Source organism: Salvelinus sp. IW2-2015, linkage group LG17 (genome assembly GCF_002910315.2).
Source record: "Salvelinus sp. IW2-2015 linkage group LG17, ASM291031v2, whole genome shotgun sequence".
NCBI classification, from domain to species: Eukaryota; Metazoa; Chordata; class Actinopteri; order Salmoniformes; family Salmonidae; genus Salvelinus; species Salvelinus sp. IW2-2015.
In genome coordinates this window covers 39707784-39725116 of record NC_036857.1, presented here as the reverse complement: position 1 = coordinate 39725116, position 17333 = coordinate 39707784, and the positions used below count along the sequence as shown (strand labels likewise).

The 17333-nt window shown below is 41.4% G+C and overlaps 1 protein-coding gene across 5 annotated transcripts in view; it reads left to right on the top strand.

Moving 5' to 3' along the window:
- casp7 (caspase 7, apoptosis-related cysteine peptidase) overlaps positions 1-14256 on the top strand; it is a 24080-nt gene extending 9824 nt beyond the window's left edge. For 2 of the 5 annotated variants that reach the window (XM_024006176.2, XM_024006175.2), the window contains exons 3-7: positions 5833-5984; positions 6917-7045; positions 9370-9545; positions 10125-10263; positions 10547-14256. In XM_024006176.2, coding sequence (XP_023861944.1) covers positions 5833-5984; positions 6917-7045; positions 9370-9545; positions 10125-10263; positions 10547-10773 — 823 coding nt within the window. In that variant the 3' untranslated portion in view covers positions 10774-14256. Of the gene's footprint in view, positions 1-3894; positions 4083-4386; positions 4616-5832; positions 5985-6916; positions 7046-9369; positions 9546-10124; positions 10264-10546 lie in introns of those variants that run through there. The other 3 variants (XM_024006177.2, XM_024006178.2, XM_024006179.2) reach the window with 3 other exon arrangements.
- The last annotated feature ends 3077 nt before the right edge of the window (positions 14257-17333 follow it).

Here is a 17333-nt window from a genome sequence, read left to right as displayed (position 1 = left end):
ACCCTTTAATGAGTAGGTGTCCAAAGTTTGACTGGTACTGTATATTAACATGAAATTATGCTGTGCCAGATGTGTGGACGTGTCAATAGATATATGCAAATATCTACTAAGAAAGCCGTGAGACTGAAATTCTAGCCTTTGTGTACAGATCAACTCCATCCTGGTGGTGCAGTGTGCTAAGTACAGGGCTGGGAAGTAGAAAATCGTTCAAATCTCATTGATGACCTTCCTCAAGATAGCTATAACTAAGTTTGGGCAATAGCCTACTAAATATTTACGTAAGTAAACTCCGCAAAAAAGAAACGTCCCTTTTCAGGACCCTTCTTCAAATTTCGTAAAAATCAAATAACTTCACAGATCTTCATTGTAAAGGCTTTAAACACTGTTTCCCATGCTTGTTCAATAACCATAAACAATTAATGAACACGCACCTGTGGAACGGTCGTTAAGACACTAACGCTTACAGACGGTAGGCAATTAAGGTCAAAGTTATGAAAACTTAGGACACTAAAGAGGGCCTTTCTGCTGACTCTGAAAAACACCAAAAGAAAGATGCCAGGTCCCTGCTCATCTGCATGAACGTGCTTTAGGCATGCTGCAAGGAAAGATGAACTGAATAATGCTATTTTAGGAAATCCTTGCACGTGTATAGTGTGTGGGTAAAATATTTGGTTCCACAGGTGTTAATCTATATGTATAAGCTATGTGTACGCAGTGTAAGGGCCATGTAAAAGTATGGTGGTGCAAAATGTGCTAATATTATAGGTTCTTGCCAGAGCCTTATAAACTCAGCAAAAAAAAGAAACGTCCTTTTTTCAGGACCCTGTCTTTCCAAGATAATTCGTAAAAATCCAAATAAACTTCACAGATCTTCATTGTAAAAGGGTTTTAACACTGTTTTCCATTGTTTACGTCCGTCGTTAAATGAGGACCAAGGTGCAGCGTGTAGCGTACATTTTCTTTAAAATTAATGCTCCACCAAAAACAATAAACAACTCAACGAACGTAAAGCTAGGAGTGCAACACATGCAACACAAAAAGACAAATCCCACAACTGAAGGTGGGAAAAAGGCTGCCTAAGTAATCCCCAATCAGAGACAACGATAGACAGCTGCCTCTGATTTGGAACCATACTCGGCCAACAAAGAAATATAAACATAGATTTCTCACCCTAGTCACACCCTGACCTACAAAATCGAGAATAAAAAGGTCAGGGCGTGACACCCATGCTGGTTCAAAACAAATTAATGAAACATGCACCTGGAACGGACGTTAAGACACTAACAGCTTACAGACGGTAGGCAATTAAGGTCACAGCATTATAAAAACTTAGGACACTAAAGAGGCCCTTTCTACTGACTCTGAAAAAACAACGTTCCGTAGGCATGCAGCAAGGAGGCATGAGGACTGCCAATGTGGCCAGGGCAATAAATTGCAATGTCTGTATTGTGAGACGCCTAAACAGCGCTACAGGGAGACAGGATGGGACAGCTGATCGTCCTCTCAGTGGCAGACCACGTGTAACAACACCTGCACAGGATCGGTACATCCGAACATCACACCTGCGGCACAGGTACAGGATGGCAACAACAACTGCCCGAGTTACACCTTAACGCACAATCCCTCCATCAGTGCTCAGACTGTCCGCAATAGGCTGAGAGAGGCTGGACTGAGGGCTTGTAGGCCTGTTGTAAGGCAGGTCCTCACCAGACATCACTGGCAACAACGTCGCCTATGGGCACACCCACCGTCACTGGACCAGACAGGACTGGCAAAAAGTGCTCTTCACTGACGAGATGCGGTTTTGTCTCACCAGGGGTGATGGTCAGATTCATGTTTATCATCGAAGGAATGAGTGTTACACCGAGGCCTGTACTCTGGAGCGGGATCGATTTGGAGGTGGAGGGTCCGTCATGGTCTGGGGCGGTGTGTCACAGCATCATCGGAATGAGCTTGTTGTCATTGCAGACAATCTCAATGCTGTGCATTACAGGGAAGACATTCTCCTCCCTCATGTGGTACCCTTCCTGCAGGCTCATCCTGACATGACCCTCCAGCATGAATGGAATGTCACTGTTCTGCCATGGCCAGCGAAGTGCCCGGATCTCACATCTGGGACCTGTTGGAAGAGTGGGGTAACATCTCACAGCAAGAACTGGCTAATCTGGTGCAGTCCATGAGGAGGAGATGCACTGCAGTACTTAGTATCTGGTGTGGCCACCAGCTGCATTGACTGTTACTTTTGATTTTGACCCCCCCCCTCCTTTGTTCAGGGACATATTATTCAATTTATTTTAGCCACATGTCTGTGGAACTTGTTCAGTTTATGTCTCAGTTGTTGAATCTTGTTATGTTCATACAAATATTTACACGTTAAGTTTGCTGAAAGTAAACGCAGTTGACAATGAAAGGATGTTTTCTTTTTAGATTAAATTGCCATATGTAGGCTATGCTTATAAATTAAGTAACTTCATATAATGTTACACTATACATCAATATTAGCAGAACATTGCAGTAATGTTTTCAGAACCACTTCCGTTATCAATACTGTATGTTCTCAGAACATTATTTGTAACAGCATAACATTAAAGAATAACTTATTGGGGTGTCCCTTGGTGGAGCGTTTTTTGGTCTTAAGAACGGCAGATTTGCTACAATATGTTGGGCAACATCCATAGACATAATGGGAGGTTCCAATATTGTTTTCTTATAACCACTTTCATTGTATTCTGGCAATATCTCTGAAGTATATTGAGGGAACATAATTGGAACAAATATAACATCACTCTGTAAGTTCGAGAGTATTATATGTATGTTTCTGTGCTTGTTGTTATAGGTGTCTTGGATGACGTCTCCATCAGCAGAACGTTCCAGTAATGTTTTCTCATAACCAATTTCATTGAATCCAGGCATGATCGCTGAAGTATGTTTAGGGAACTTTTTTTTTTTGAACGTCCTAACATCACACTATAACTTTGAGAGTATTGTGGGAATATTCCCTGCTGGTTGTTATAGGTGTTTTCAATAGCATCTCCATCAGCAAAACATTCCATTCTCAGAACCACTTCTATATCTCCCACTTTTTGTTGCGGAAATGATGTTTTCAGAACATTACTGGAACATTGTGTTATAACGTTCCATGGTATCGTAACCTAATAATAGGGGAATGTTCTGTGGTTGTTGTCATAGATGAATGTTCCAAGGATAGCCTATTTAATGTCAAACGTTTTCTTAGTAAAAAAAAAAAGAAAAAAGAATTGTGTTATCAAAAACATTATTGMAATGTTTGTGGGATGTTAGATCAAACCCTAACTAGAAATGAATGGGAATGTTAGCTAATGTCCTGGGAGTGTTCCCGGCTTGCTGGGTAGCTATCTGCGTCCGTCTCTGTCATGTTATTTTTCAAGAGCACAATTCCCGCTCACATTTAAGCCCCGAATACTGAAATTCGTGATTTTGTTGGGAGGATTTTCTGTCTATAGAGCACCCATTTTTTTCCCCCTCCCCTTTCAAAGTGGCCCCAAAAATCCACCATGTTACCCAGACCTAGTGCTGTTCCCTAGGTGTGAGATTTCAAGACTACCCCACTTATGGATGTAGCTAGTCTGCTGTTTATAACCATACAGGAACCTATAGTCTGTTATACAGTTTGACCACATATACAGGAACTGCTAATAACCATACAGTATAGCTTGTTAATAATCGTATGTGTGTGTGTGTGTGTGWGWGAGAGAGGCTGATTCTGTGCTTGTCAGCAGCCATAAAGGCTACGTGCTGCACTGCCTGACCTCCACAGAGTGTGCAGGGTCATTTGAATAGGCCTTTAGAAAACTCTGGTTTGGTGTGGTGACTGCTGACTCAGGGAGCTACAGCGCGCCACCCCTGTCCCCAGTGCACGCAGGCCAAGTTCAGAGTATAGAGAGCATGTCAGGATCCTAGTGCACACCAACCGCTCCGCACGCCCCAAAAATATCGACACCTCGAGGTTTGGAGAAGGCCAAAAAAATAATTAAAAAGGAGCGAGACAAGAGGAGCAACGTATTTCAGATGCAGAGTGGCGTGGCGCTTAATGAGGAACCCAGGTAAGGGACCCCACCCACCCCCACAGTGCCACAGAGGCAGGGCTCTTTGCCCACTCTCGTACCACTGCTAGGCATTCTGGCACCATGAGGGAGGGGGTGGGGGTGCTATGGAAAAGTTCTGGATCACATGTGGGGTACAGTATGGCCTGTTTGGCCATTTCTGTGTCTGCGTGCATGTGAGCGTGCACGTGCGCATGTGTCTGAGTATGGGGTCCCATTGTTGCAGTTCTTGGGTAACCTGATGACTAGGCTCTTCTAGAACACATGCTGATATTGTGAGCCCAATGGGCTACTGTGGCCTAGCTATCTGGATGGGTCCTTTAAAGAATGGAAATATGACAGGTCTGTGAGAATTGTCACTCGGGAAGATTTACTCTGTCGYGGACATACTTTGATTCACTTATGACTTCTTAATACCCGAGCTAGCTGAACATGTTGTAACTTTATAATTCACCTGCCAGTGGATTACTTCYACAGATTTGGCCATGACATTAATGCCTCATTTGAAAATGTACGTGCTCAATGGTCTCTGAGTAAGTGGTTCAAGGATGTTTTTGATTCTGTGTGTTTTGGATGTCTTTTTGGCATTCCTGATTTGTTGAAGTCAGCAGAATGTTTTGAGAAATGTTAGCGTGTCTAATGTTGAAGTAATCAAAGGAGTTGTGTCAAGTTAGCCTTTTCTCAAGGAAGCCGGGCACTACCTACTTCCCCAGAAATAGCCTCGAGTAAGAATACCGTTTTTACGGATGTCTCGCTCATATTTCGAGGTCTGATATTTTTAAATCCTTGGTTTTATGTTGAATACAGTGAGGGTCAATAATATATTTTTTTCAGTAGCATGTGTGTTATGTATTTTCATTAAGAATGCCCTGTGTTATGTGGGTACTGTTTGAAGGTGTACTGTTCTAAGATTCACCCTTTGAAAGTGATGCCAAATTTTCTTTGCAGAGGAATTTTGGTGAGTTTACCGGAGGTTATAGATGTAGGCCTATTCAAACAAGTTGGTCTGTTGGTGCCAGTAATACAAACATAAGTCCGTCACTATCAAATGGGTTCAAATACATTTGGTGTAACTTTACCTGAAACATTTATCCAGGTATCAATGGATACCTGTATGTGTCGTCTTTGTCATCACTAGCCGGCTTCCACCGGTTACGCAACCCTGCACCTTGAGGCTGCTGCCCTATATACATAGACTTGGAATCACTGGCAACTTTAATAATGTTTAAATAATGTTTTACATACTGCTTTACTCATATGTATATACTGTATTCTACTGTATTTCAGTCAATGCCACTCCGACATTGAGCAATCGAATATTTATATATTTCTTAATTCCATTATTTTACTTTTAGATTTGTGTGTATTGTTATGAATTGTTAGATACTGTTGAAGCTAGGAACACAAGCATTTTGCTACACCCGCAATAACATCTGCTAAATGTGTATATATATATTTTTTTTTTCCTTTTATTTAACTAGGCAAGTCAGTTAAGAACAAATTCTTATTTACAATGACGGCCTACACCAGCCAAATCTGGATGACGCTAGGCCAATTGTGCGCTGCCCTATGGGACTCCCAATCACGGCCGGTTGTGATACAACCTGGATTTGAACCAGGGTGTCTGTAGTGACACCTCTAGCACTGAGATGCAGTGCCTTGGACCGCTGTGCCACTTGGGAGCCCCGAGTGTGACCAATAAGATTTGATTGAATTAAACTTCTTTTTTCTCTCCCTATGGCTTGCTCAGTAAGAAGAATAAGGATGGCAAGACGCGGGAGCAGGACTACTCCTCTGAAAGCCATTACAGAATCGTTTCACCAACATTCCAGTATAAGATGAGCCACCAGCGAGTGGGCAAGTGCATCATAATCAACAACAAGAACTTTGACGAAAAYACGGGTATGACATCACCTTTTTATATTCACTTGGATACATGGTTGTCTAACACTTTTATATTATCCACYCTGCTTTATTAAACTTATACAACACTAATACATTTATGTAACACAGTTACTCTTTATAAGATTGTTCATTTCCACTCAGGGCTCCAGACTCAGACCATTTAGTCACATTTTGCAACCCTTTGACTTTGAATTGGTCACACCGGTGTGAGCCCCACATTCTAGTCTGGTTACCTCAATCAAAACATTCAATTTTTTGGGGCGGATAAAACTATGGTTTGGTCAAACATTAAGGTGCATTAACGTCATGATTCCTGTAATGAAAGTGTCTGCRCTGCCACTGTGCCTGTTTCACTGCTGCCGGCTGCTGTAATGGGAGCCTTGCACATTCTCTCTCTTCCCCCCTCGTGCACCCCGAAAAATGCATTCTGATTGTGTAACATCATTGTAACATTGTGTACACTTTGGAAGTTACTACCTGTTAAAGAGAGGAGGGTCTCAGCTTTCTGAAAGCCTATTTTGATAGTAAAATATATATTTTCTAAAATACAGAATTGTCAACTCGAAATTCATGACAATCACTGGATTAGGTTGCATATCAAAATGTCTTGAATCATACATTCCTGATTGGACATAGATGTAACAACTTATTTATTGAATACTAACATCTCACTATTCTATTACACATCTTGAAAGACTTTATAATGACTTTATAAGGTGATTACTCTTATTGTTTCTATTGCGCGACGCTGCAATTTTGTTTAMTTTTGGGTGCGACCAAATTATAGGCTCGTGCCACCAACTGAAAAAAGTTAGTCTGGAGCCCTGCCATTAGATATAGCTTGATTTTAGTGGCCTATTGTATAACACTGCGTAAGCTATATACTGTACATGTAGAGTACAGTGAATGCTGTTCATATTGTCTGTCAGGGATGAATGTCCGCAATGGCACGGATCGAGACGCAGGCGAATTGTTTAAGTGCTTTAAGAGCCTGGGCTTCGACGTCTGCATCTACAACGACCAGACGTGTGAGAAGATGGAGCGTCTTCTCCGAGAGGGTGAGTAACACACTGAGTACATATTGTCCGTAGGCCTTACATCAGTATCTATTCTAGAGGCAACTTCAGTGAAGCTGTTCCAGTGAATACATTTTCAAACACTATCAAATTAGTGCTGTTTAGGGCTGACACAATTTACTCGACTGGTCAATTGGCTGTTGGTCGACGAGATTTCTTTAGARGAGCAGTAGAATTTGTTTTTGATTTATAATAATGGTGTACAAGACACCACTCAGACAGGCGCGAATCAGACCGGACTGATCCATTTGTGGAGACCGTGGGGATGGCACAGTCCATCAGACTAAAACATGCGCTACTGAAATTGTATATGGTCATATTATGAAAGAACAATGGCGCAACACAAATGTGACATTATTTTATAACAAATGCGCTTTCTCCCGCGTTGGTTCTGAACATCAGTGCGCTGTTGAAATGGCGCCTTTTCCTAGACCATGTTGCTATGTGCATAATAGCAAAGTTAACCAGTGGAGTTAGGAGACGAGAAAACAGCCCGTGCCTTAATTGTCTTAGAAAAGTGAGGAGAGAGGAAACCCCAACATAATTAGGTCTATAATCAACAGCCTAACTGTTAAATGTGCCTGGCTTTATAAATCATCCATGTACAGCTGAAGTCAGAAGTTTACATACACCTAGGTTGGAGTCATTAAAACTCGTGTTTCAACCACTCCACAAATTTCTAGTTAACAAACTATAGTTTTGGCAAGTCGGTTTGGACATCTACTTTGTGCATGACACAAGTCATTTTTACATCAATTGTTTACAGACAGATTATTTCACTTATAATTCACTGTATCACAATTCCAGTGGGTCAGAAGTTTACATACACTAAGTTGACTGTGCCTTTAAACAGCTTGGAAAATTCCAGAAAATGATGTCATGGCTTTAGAAGCTTCTGAGAGGCTAATTGACATCATTTGAGTCAATTGGAGGTGTACCTGTGGATGTATTTCAAGGCCTACCTTCAAGCTCAGTGCCTCTTTGCTTGACATCATGGGAAAATCAAAAGAAATCAGAAAAGAGAGTTGGAGACCTCAAGTCTGGTTCATCCTTGGGAGCCATTTCCAAACGCCTGAAGGTACCACGTTCATCTGTACAAACAATAGTATCCAAGTATAAACACCATGGGACCACGCAGCCGCTATACCTCTCAGGAAGGAGACGCGTTCTGTCTCCTAGAGATGAACGTACGTTGGTGCGAAAAGTGAAAAGTGCAAATCAATCCCAGAACAACAGCAAAGGACCGTTGTGAAGATGCTGGAGGAAACGGGTACCAAAGTATCTATATCCACAGTAAAAAGAGTCCTATATCGACATAACCTGAAAGTCCGCTCAGCAAGGAAGAAGCCACTGCTCCAAAACCGCCATAAAAAAGCCAGACTACGGTTTGCCACTGCACATGGGGGACAAAGATTGTACTTTTTAATGAATGCGACTAAAAACAGTCTTTACTGTGTTAAAGTTTTTACAAAAAACGTTACAACAGACTCTGGTACACTTATTTTGTGTGTAATTGTAATTTGGCACACGTAATATGCACACAGAGCTTGCTCCTTTTTCTTCATCTCCAGTATTTTCTACAACTAGTCACATTTACTCCACAGATTCCCTTTTTACCTCCTGAGAAACCAGTAAACATTCCGCCGTTTAGTTTATTTGTCACGTCTGCATCCATTTTGCTGTCACGTGTTACGTGTTCAGAGTTTGATATAACCAATTTATTGATGTTATTATGATGGGCTATAGGTCAGGCCCTATTGGTCACGTGCATGCAATGCTTACAGGAGAGAGAGACAATGAGTTCTAGTCACAGTCACTCACTGTCTTAAAAATAAAAAATAAATACACAGCGCTTTTTACCACAGCGCTGCAAGTCTGAGCCAGGCCCTCCACAATCAAATCAATTGCAGTCGGACTCCCTCTAGTCATTTGTGTGTCTTAATTATTTAAGCTTCTTTTTTTTTTTTTTTTTACACAAAGGTTGGGTCTATATATGGAAAGATACACATTTGAAAATGTGGGCCAGTCGATTGGTCGAAAGAACAGTTGATTCTTGGTTGACGAAGATTCTTTTTTAGTCGGGGACAGCCCTAGTGCTATTGCTTAAATCCCCTGGTTTCTCCTCGCCTGTATATCGAAGTAGCTATTTAGCCTTTTTTGCAACCATGTACTTACTTTTTATTAACATCCCACATAAATAATGGTGACAATAAATAGGAAACTGGGAATGGCAATGCATTTAAAACGTTTATTTAAGCCTATTGCAATTTTAAAAGTGTGTGTGTGTGTGTGTGTGTGTGTCCTAGCCTCAGAGGAGGACCACAGCGACAGCTCCTGCTTTGCCTGCATCCTGCTGAGTCACGGTGAGGAGGGTATGATCTATGGCACTGACGGAGCCATGCCCATCAAGAGCATGACCTCACTCTTCAGGGGTGACATGTGCAAGAGTCTAGTGGGCAAGCCCAAACTCTTCTTCATCCAGGTGAGGGCCAAAGCCAACACTGGGCTGGGCAGCTTCACAAAACCCAGGCTTTTGTTCTAGCTAGGCTTGATTAAAGCATTTATTGTTGAGCTTAGCTCCCTAACCTTATAGAAGAGGTAGATGATTAATCATGGTTAAATATTGTCAGTTGGCACCTGGTTGGAACCAGAACGTGAAAGGTTGTCTAACCCTAGAATACAAGATGCTGATTTTCTTTTTCATATGTTTTGAGATTTTTGAATTTATTTGAGTTGAAGAGTATTAGGTCATAGGGCAAACTAGATAGTTTACCCAATGTCTGTAAGTGAGCTGTGCATTTATGCCAGTGTTTTGAAATAAAAAGGACTTGTAAATAATTGATGCTGTTCCACAAGGCTGAATTCCAGGCCCTCTTATTTTTTAGAAATCTATATAGATTATGGTTATGGGTATCCCATTTATATGCAAGGTGACTGTTGTTTTTCTTGATGGACAGATTACTAACTATACAGCCGTATTTGTAGAACTTAATAAGACATACTGCACTTTTTACTAGGTCCTTGAAAAATAAATTCCTGATCTCAACATTTGATTCACCAGGCTTGTCGAGGTTCTGAGTTCGATGATGGCATACAGACTGATTCCGGGCCCCCCAATGATACCCTGGAAACGGATGCAAATCCCAGGCACAAGATTCCTGTCGAGGCAGATTTCCTTTTTGCCTACTCCACCGTGCCAGGTAACCCACAGCATTCCTGTACATTTCCAGCTAAACTAGTTCGCCCGCTCCTAAATGTTCCTTGCACCGATAGTCTGACAGAAATCCCACAGCCACCATCTCTACCTCACACCCTGGTTGTTCCAATCAACCATGGTAGCTGGTAACGCACATCCACTATCCAGTTCTTTTCACATGTGTTCAGTGTGTTTGTTACTGTGTGAGAGAATCTGTATGTGCGCTTGTAAAGTGTGTGTGCGCGCATCAGTGCCAGTTGGAGAGAGTGACGCAACTACTCTTCCAGGGTACTATTCGTGGAGGAACCCTGGGCGCGGCTCCTGGTTTGTCCAGGCTCTCTGCAACGTCCTCAATGAGTTTGGTAAGCAGCTGGAGATCATGCAGATCCTCACACGTGTCAACTACATGGTGGCCACCAGCTTCGAGTCCTGGTCCGAGGACCCACGTTTCAGCGAGAAGAAACAGATCCCCTGCGTGGTCTCCATGCTGACCAAGGAGCTGTATTTTAACTGACCGTCATTGACCACTGACTGACAGACTGACGAGACTAACTAAACCACGCACTAACCGAGCGGTCGAAAAATTCAGGGTTGATCCAGGTCCAGCAGGATGCTGCGCGGTTTGGGAGAGAATGCCGTTTTGCACGTAGCTGGGCACAAAACAAGCTCTCCAAATCAATTTCTACAGTGGCACGCTGCGTTCATGTGTTGGTGGTGATACTTGCCTCCTCTTCAGGTTATTCCGAGGAATAATGATGTCACATTTGATCTGGTTTTTGTCAACAGGCTGTGTGAAATATCCATGTTATTTTACTGACCCGGGAAATTTGCTGCCAGTTCTGTAGGGTTGTTAAAATGTTAGGAATCAGTTGTATCTGAAATCTGTAATATCTGAACATGTTCTTGTTCATTTTCCAGCTTGTCCAAATTTGGACATGCATACAAGCATTTGATTGATTGGCCAAGATCCCAGCTAACATTATTTATGCCTCGGGGCATTTATTTTAGTTTTGGAGGGAAGGGTGCATTTCTTGACATGAAGTAGTAGATTTCCAGAGACATTGGCTATGTCTGAAAACTGGCTTGCCTACTACTCAAGCTGCATACTGTGTACTGATCGTACTACATACTATTTAGAACGTACTGTTCAGTAAAAACAAATGCAGTAAGCAACACATCTCAGCATACTAGGCTCATCCTACTAAGAATGCCTAATCTAATTCGCAATTGCGTTGAGCACTGCCATTATCAGCTGTTGTCAGACACGTGGGTCTCGAAAGACGGTTCTCTTACTAAGTCGTGTGCAGCAAATTCTGAAATAATAAGCTGAAATAAGTATGACATCTTGGCATTTTAAAGCATACTAAATTTCACATAATATAAAACGTAATTTTTTTCGCATACCCAAAATGCCTTATATTTAGAACGCAAGTATGGGTAATTGGACACGGCCACTTGTGAGAACGTTTATGAAACAATCGTACTTGAACGTTCTACTAAAACGTTCTACAAGTGTTTGGGGATTATTTGCTGATGATGTTATAGAACCACACGGAAACCAGATAAAACATTCCTTTAAGCTGTAAGGATCCTAGTTGGTTGGGAGAGCCGTGTCTCATTAAGTCAAAATGCTGTGATGTGTAAGGACATCAGACTATTAGAGGGGACTAGCTTATTGCAGTAGCATACGGGTCAGTTTAAAAGCACCTTATGAAAGATCACGGCAATATGCTGAATTTCAACTGACCCAGGAGGGTAGCGGCTGGAAAATGTACAATTACATTTTTGGCTATTTGTCTTAATGTTTTTATAATATCATTCATCCTCAAAAGGGATTAGGTCTCTCTCAAAGAGCAATCACTTGTCATTTGACCCCATGTAACAGCGGTAACAAAGTCAAGTACGAATAATTTAACTATTCATACCAAGAATGCACTCCCAGCAGTGACTGTCAAAGATTACATTTTACTGTCATCCTCAGGTTTCTTTGTGAGTGAGATTWATTTTTTGTGGATTTCTTTGAGTTTCACTGGCACAATTGTCAGGAAAGAGTGCTAATCTGTTGCATGAAGAAAAAAAGAAAAACYAATGTTTTATGTGGATTTTGGTCAAGGGTACAGGAAATGTTCCATCATACCACAAGCAAGGAGGATTTGAGATTTTGCCAGTTTATATGTACATACATTTATTCATTAGGTTGAAGATGATGAAGCTGTCAGTAAAGCAAAAGACAACTTTTATTGCTTGTCATTCTAACTTTATCCACCGGAGTCAATGTATTTACACTGAGTATACAAAACATTAAGAACACCACGACATAGACTGACCAGGTGAATCCAATGATCCCTTATTGATTAGTTAAATCCACTTCAATCAGTATATATGAAGGGGAGGAGACGGGCTAAAGAAGGATTTTTAAGCCTTGAGACAATTGAGACATGGATTGTGCATGTGTTCCATTGAGAGGGTGAATGGGCAAGACAAAAGATTTAAGCGCCTTTAAACGGGGTATGGTAGTAGGTGCCTTCGCACCGGTTTGTGTGAAGAACTGCAACGCTGCTGTTTTTTTTTACAAGAATGGTCCACCACCCAAAGGACATCCAGCCAACTTGACAACTATGGAAGCATTGGAGTCAACATGGGCCAGCATCCCTGTGGAACGCTTTCGACACCTTGTGGAGTCCATGCCCCAATAAACTGTTCTGAGGGCAACTTCAATATTAGTAAGGTGTTCCTAATGTTTGGTATYCATTATCAATATATGGCTTGTTATCAATGTCTTCTTATCAATGGCCAAGGATAATTTAACTTGTCTTTTGAAAGACCCCTTTATGTTGGCCTACAAATTCACTCATTTCGTTGCTTGTAAAATGATGTATGCCTGAATTTGTTTGTCAAAATGGAGGAAGTCCATGTGATAAGTGAATTGAATTTGGTCTCAAAGCACAAATGACCATATTGTTTCACTGTATATCAGTGTGGTAAACCGTCACAGTTATTACCACGGTTAAAGGCACCTTGCGTTGTCCATCAATTAAATTAAAATCAAATTCATTAACATTTTACATACGTGAAATGTATGAAAGTTGATTCAACTGAAACACAAAACGATTGTTGAATGTTATTCTCATGACAATTGATAAATGGTTTGAGTGTCCAATYGTCACATACATTTGATCATTAATACCTTCAATTGACAGCACTTTGGTGGCCTTCAAAAGCACACATATACATATTTAAGGTTGTCATGGCATATTCACTGCATGTTTGTCCCAAAGTCAGAAATACTCTGTCATCTGCAGAGGCAGCTAACACTTGTCACCACCAGTAATATCATTCACATGTCCCAATTCGCACACTGCATTCTTCCAATGTTGCTGCAACGTTCCAGTGCAATTTACAGGATTGCTACCATAGATTGCTAGTAACTTTGGGAAAACATCCGGTGCTAGCTTTGCTGTCCCCCCCCATCTTAGTTTTATTGCATCAGTCATTCTTTTCTCTATTTTTTTTTTACCTGATTACACAATATTTCTATGAACCACAGTAGTGAACAGTACGCTGGCGACCGAGTAGACATTTTACACATACCTGTCAATCACACAGATGGCACTCTTGAATCCTCTCGACACATGAATCTCTTATCAGTGATGTAGTGCCCATTCTGTATTGAAAGGAGTGTTAGCTCCACTTGTTTTGGAATGGAATTTAAGGGAATAAATCATATTTTTAGAAGTAACTTTTTAATGCTTTCCGGTGTTAAATGCTATTGTCCTCATTAATATATTTTAAAAGATTTGGAAAAATGAATATATAGTATAGGGAGACGAATCCCCCCCACCCAAAAAATGTTTTTATTGTGAATTTACTAAATATTGCCATACTCTGCAGCCCCCTTTGAATCTGGGGCAATACAATGTTTAAATTACTTCACATCAAATGAATGCCTATGTTAACACACTTTTATTGTATTAAACATGAAGATTCTATTGTGAAATGAGTAGTGTGGTTATTTTTGTCATTTTGTGTCTAACATCGTATACTCATGCTAATCCTGGATTTACAATCTATCAATTCAGTTCAATTGAAAACTTTCAGAGATGCCTAAGGGCCTGCACACCAAGTCCGAAGGGTGTAAAAACAATCGTTTCACCATTAGGTGGGTGATTCAAGCTCTGGGAAATGTATTTAGGCTAGTCAGCCTGATCTGCTACAGCTAGGTGAGTGAATTTTTTTGCTACTTGAAAAAAAACGTAACCCTAACAAACTACAAAAGCACAGGAATAGATTTTTTATCTTTTTTTACAACTAGAATTGTTGTATCACTGGCGATCAGGAGCACCTTTTGTATACAAAATCAGGCCCATCCCTCTTGACATGTTATTTTGTCCCATTTATCAGTAAAATCTTGAGACCTCCCACAATCCTTATAGTTTACAGTAGTGTTTGACAGAAATAAACCAATATTAACACATTTGTTTTGTGAGTTCTAAAAATAAAAACCTTCCCCAGCAGAATCTGACCCTTAAAACCTCTCTAGGGTACGTGAGACGTTAGCGTCCCACCTCTTCAACAGCATAATTAAAATTCCTCAAACATGCATGTATTTTACACCATTTTAAAGWTACACTTGTAAATCCAGCCCACAGTGTCCGATTTCATATTTATATATTTATATCCAAAAATCTGAGTTTACATTGGCGCCTTACGTTCAGAAGTCACAAAACATCCTTTGATTTTGCAGAGAGCCACATCAATTTACAGGAATACTCATAATAAACATTGCTAAAAGATACAACTGTTATGCATGGAATTTTAGATGCACTTCTTAATGCAACCGCTGTGTCAGATTTCAAAAAAGCTTTACGAAAAAAGCAAACCATGCAATAATCTGAGCCGGCGCTCAGKGCCCAATCAAGACACAAATATAACCGCCATATTATGCAGTCAACAGAAGTCAGAAGTAACATTATAAACATTCACTTACCTTTGATGATCTTCATCAGAATGCACTCCCAGGAATCCCAGTTCCACAGTAAATGTTTGTTTTGTTCGATAATGTCCATCATTTATGTCCAAATTCCTCCTTGTTGTTCTAGCGTTCAGTACACTTTCCAAACTCACGACGGCAGGTCCAGCGGAAAGTACGGACAAAAAGTTATATTACAGTCCGTAAAAACATGACAAACGAAGTATTGAATCAATCTTTAGGATGTTTTTAACATAATTCTTCAATAATGTTCCAACCGGAGTATTCCTGTCTTCAGAATTGCGGTGGAACAGAGCTCGCTCTCARGCGAACGTGCATGGTCAGAGCATGGTCACTTCATGGCAGAGCTGACTCATTCCTCTCCTTCGGCCCCACTAAACAGAAGAGGCATCAGCCAAGGTTCTAACGACTGTTGACATCTAGTGGAAGCCTTAGGAAGTGCAACATTACCAATATCCCACTGTATTTTCAATAGGAGCTGAGTTGAAAATCGACCATCCTCAGATTTCTCACTTCCTGGTTCGATTTTTTCTCAGATTTTTGCCTGCTTGATGAGTTCTGTTATACTCACAGACATCATTCAAACAGTTTTAGAAACTTCAGAGTGTTTCCTATCCAAATCCACTAATAATATGCATATTCTAGCTTTTATGGATTTGTAGCAGGCCGTTTACTCTGGGCATGCTTTTCATCCGGACGTGAAAATACTGCCCCCTACCCCAAAGAAGTTAAGCCCCCAAACTCGTCAGGGCCCAAAACGATCCCCAGAGTCTTAACAGGGTTAAGAAATCGGGCAGGAACCAAGTAATGTGAAAATAATTTAAATATTTTAAATGTAGCCTTTATTTAACTAGGCAAGTCAGTTAAGAACAAAATCTTATTTACAATGACAGCCTAGCGGGGCACAGCGGGTTAACTGCCTTGTTCAGGGGCAAAACGACAGATTTTTACCTTGACTGCTCTGGGATTTGATCCAGCAACCTTTCGGTTATTGGCCCAACACTCTAACCACTAGGCTACCTGCTGCCTCTTGCACTGAGATGCAGTGTCTTAGATCACTGCGCCACTCGGGAGCCCCACATATACAATGCATTCGGAAAGTATTCAGACCCCTAAAATATTTCCACATTTTGTTACGTTACAGCCTTATTCTAAAATGCATGAAATAATTTRCCCCCCTCATCAAACTACACACAATACCCCATAATGACAAAGCAAAAACAAGTTAAGAAATTTGTGCAAATGTATGAAAAAAAAAACTGAAATATMACATTTACATAAGTATTCAGACCCTTTACTCAGTACTTTGTTGAAGCACCTTTGGCAGCGATTACAGCCTCGAGTCTTCTTGAGTATGACGCTACAAGCTTGGCACACCTGTATGTGGGGAGTTCATCCCATTATTTTCTACAGATCCTCTCAAGCTCTGTCAGGTTAGATGGGGAGCGTCGATGCACAGCTATATTCAGGTCTCTTCGATTGGGTTCAAGTCCGGGCTCTGGCTGGACCACTCAAGGACATTGAGACTTGTCCCGAAGCCACTCCTGTGTTGTCTTGGCTGTGTGCTTAGGGTCATTGTCCTGTTGGAATGTGAACCTTTGCCCCAGTCTGAGGTCCTGAGCGCTCTGGAGCAGGTTCTCATCAAGGATCTCGCTGTACTTTTCTCCGTTCATCGTTCCCTCGATCCTGACTAGTCTCCCAGTCCCTGCCACTGAAAAACATCCTGACATTATGATGCTGCCACCACCATGCTTCACCGTAGGGATGGTGCCAGGTTTCCTTCAGATGTGACGCTTGGCATTCAGGCCAAAGAGATCAATCTTGGATTCATCAGACCAGAGAATCTTGTTTTTGTGGCTGGAGTCTCTGACACTGCCTGGACGGCAGGGAGATCGGCTGGGCCGTATGCACTGCCCTCTGTAATGCCTTGCGGTCGGATGCCAAGCAGTTGCCATACCAAGCAGTGATGCAGCCAGTCAAGTTGGTCTCGATGCTGTATTTGTAGYACATTTGAGGGCCCATGCCAAATCTTTTCAGCCTCCTGAGGGGGAAGAGGTGTTGTCGTGCCCTCTACACGACTGTGT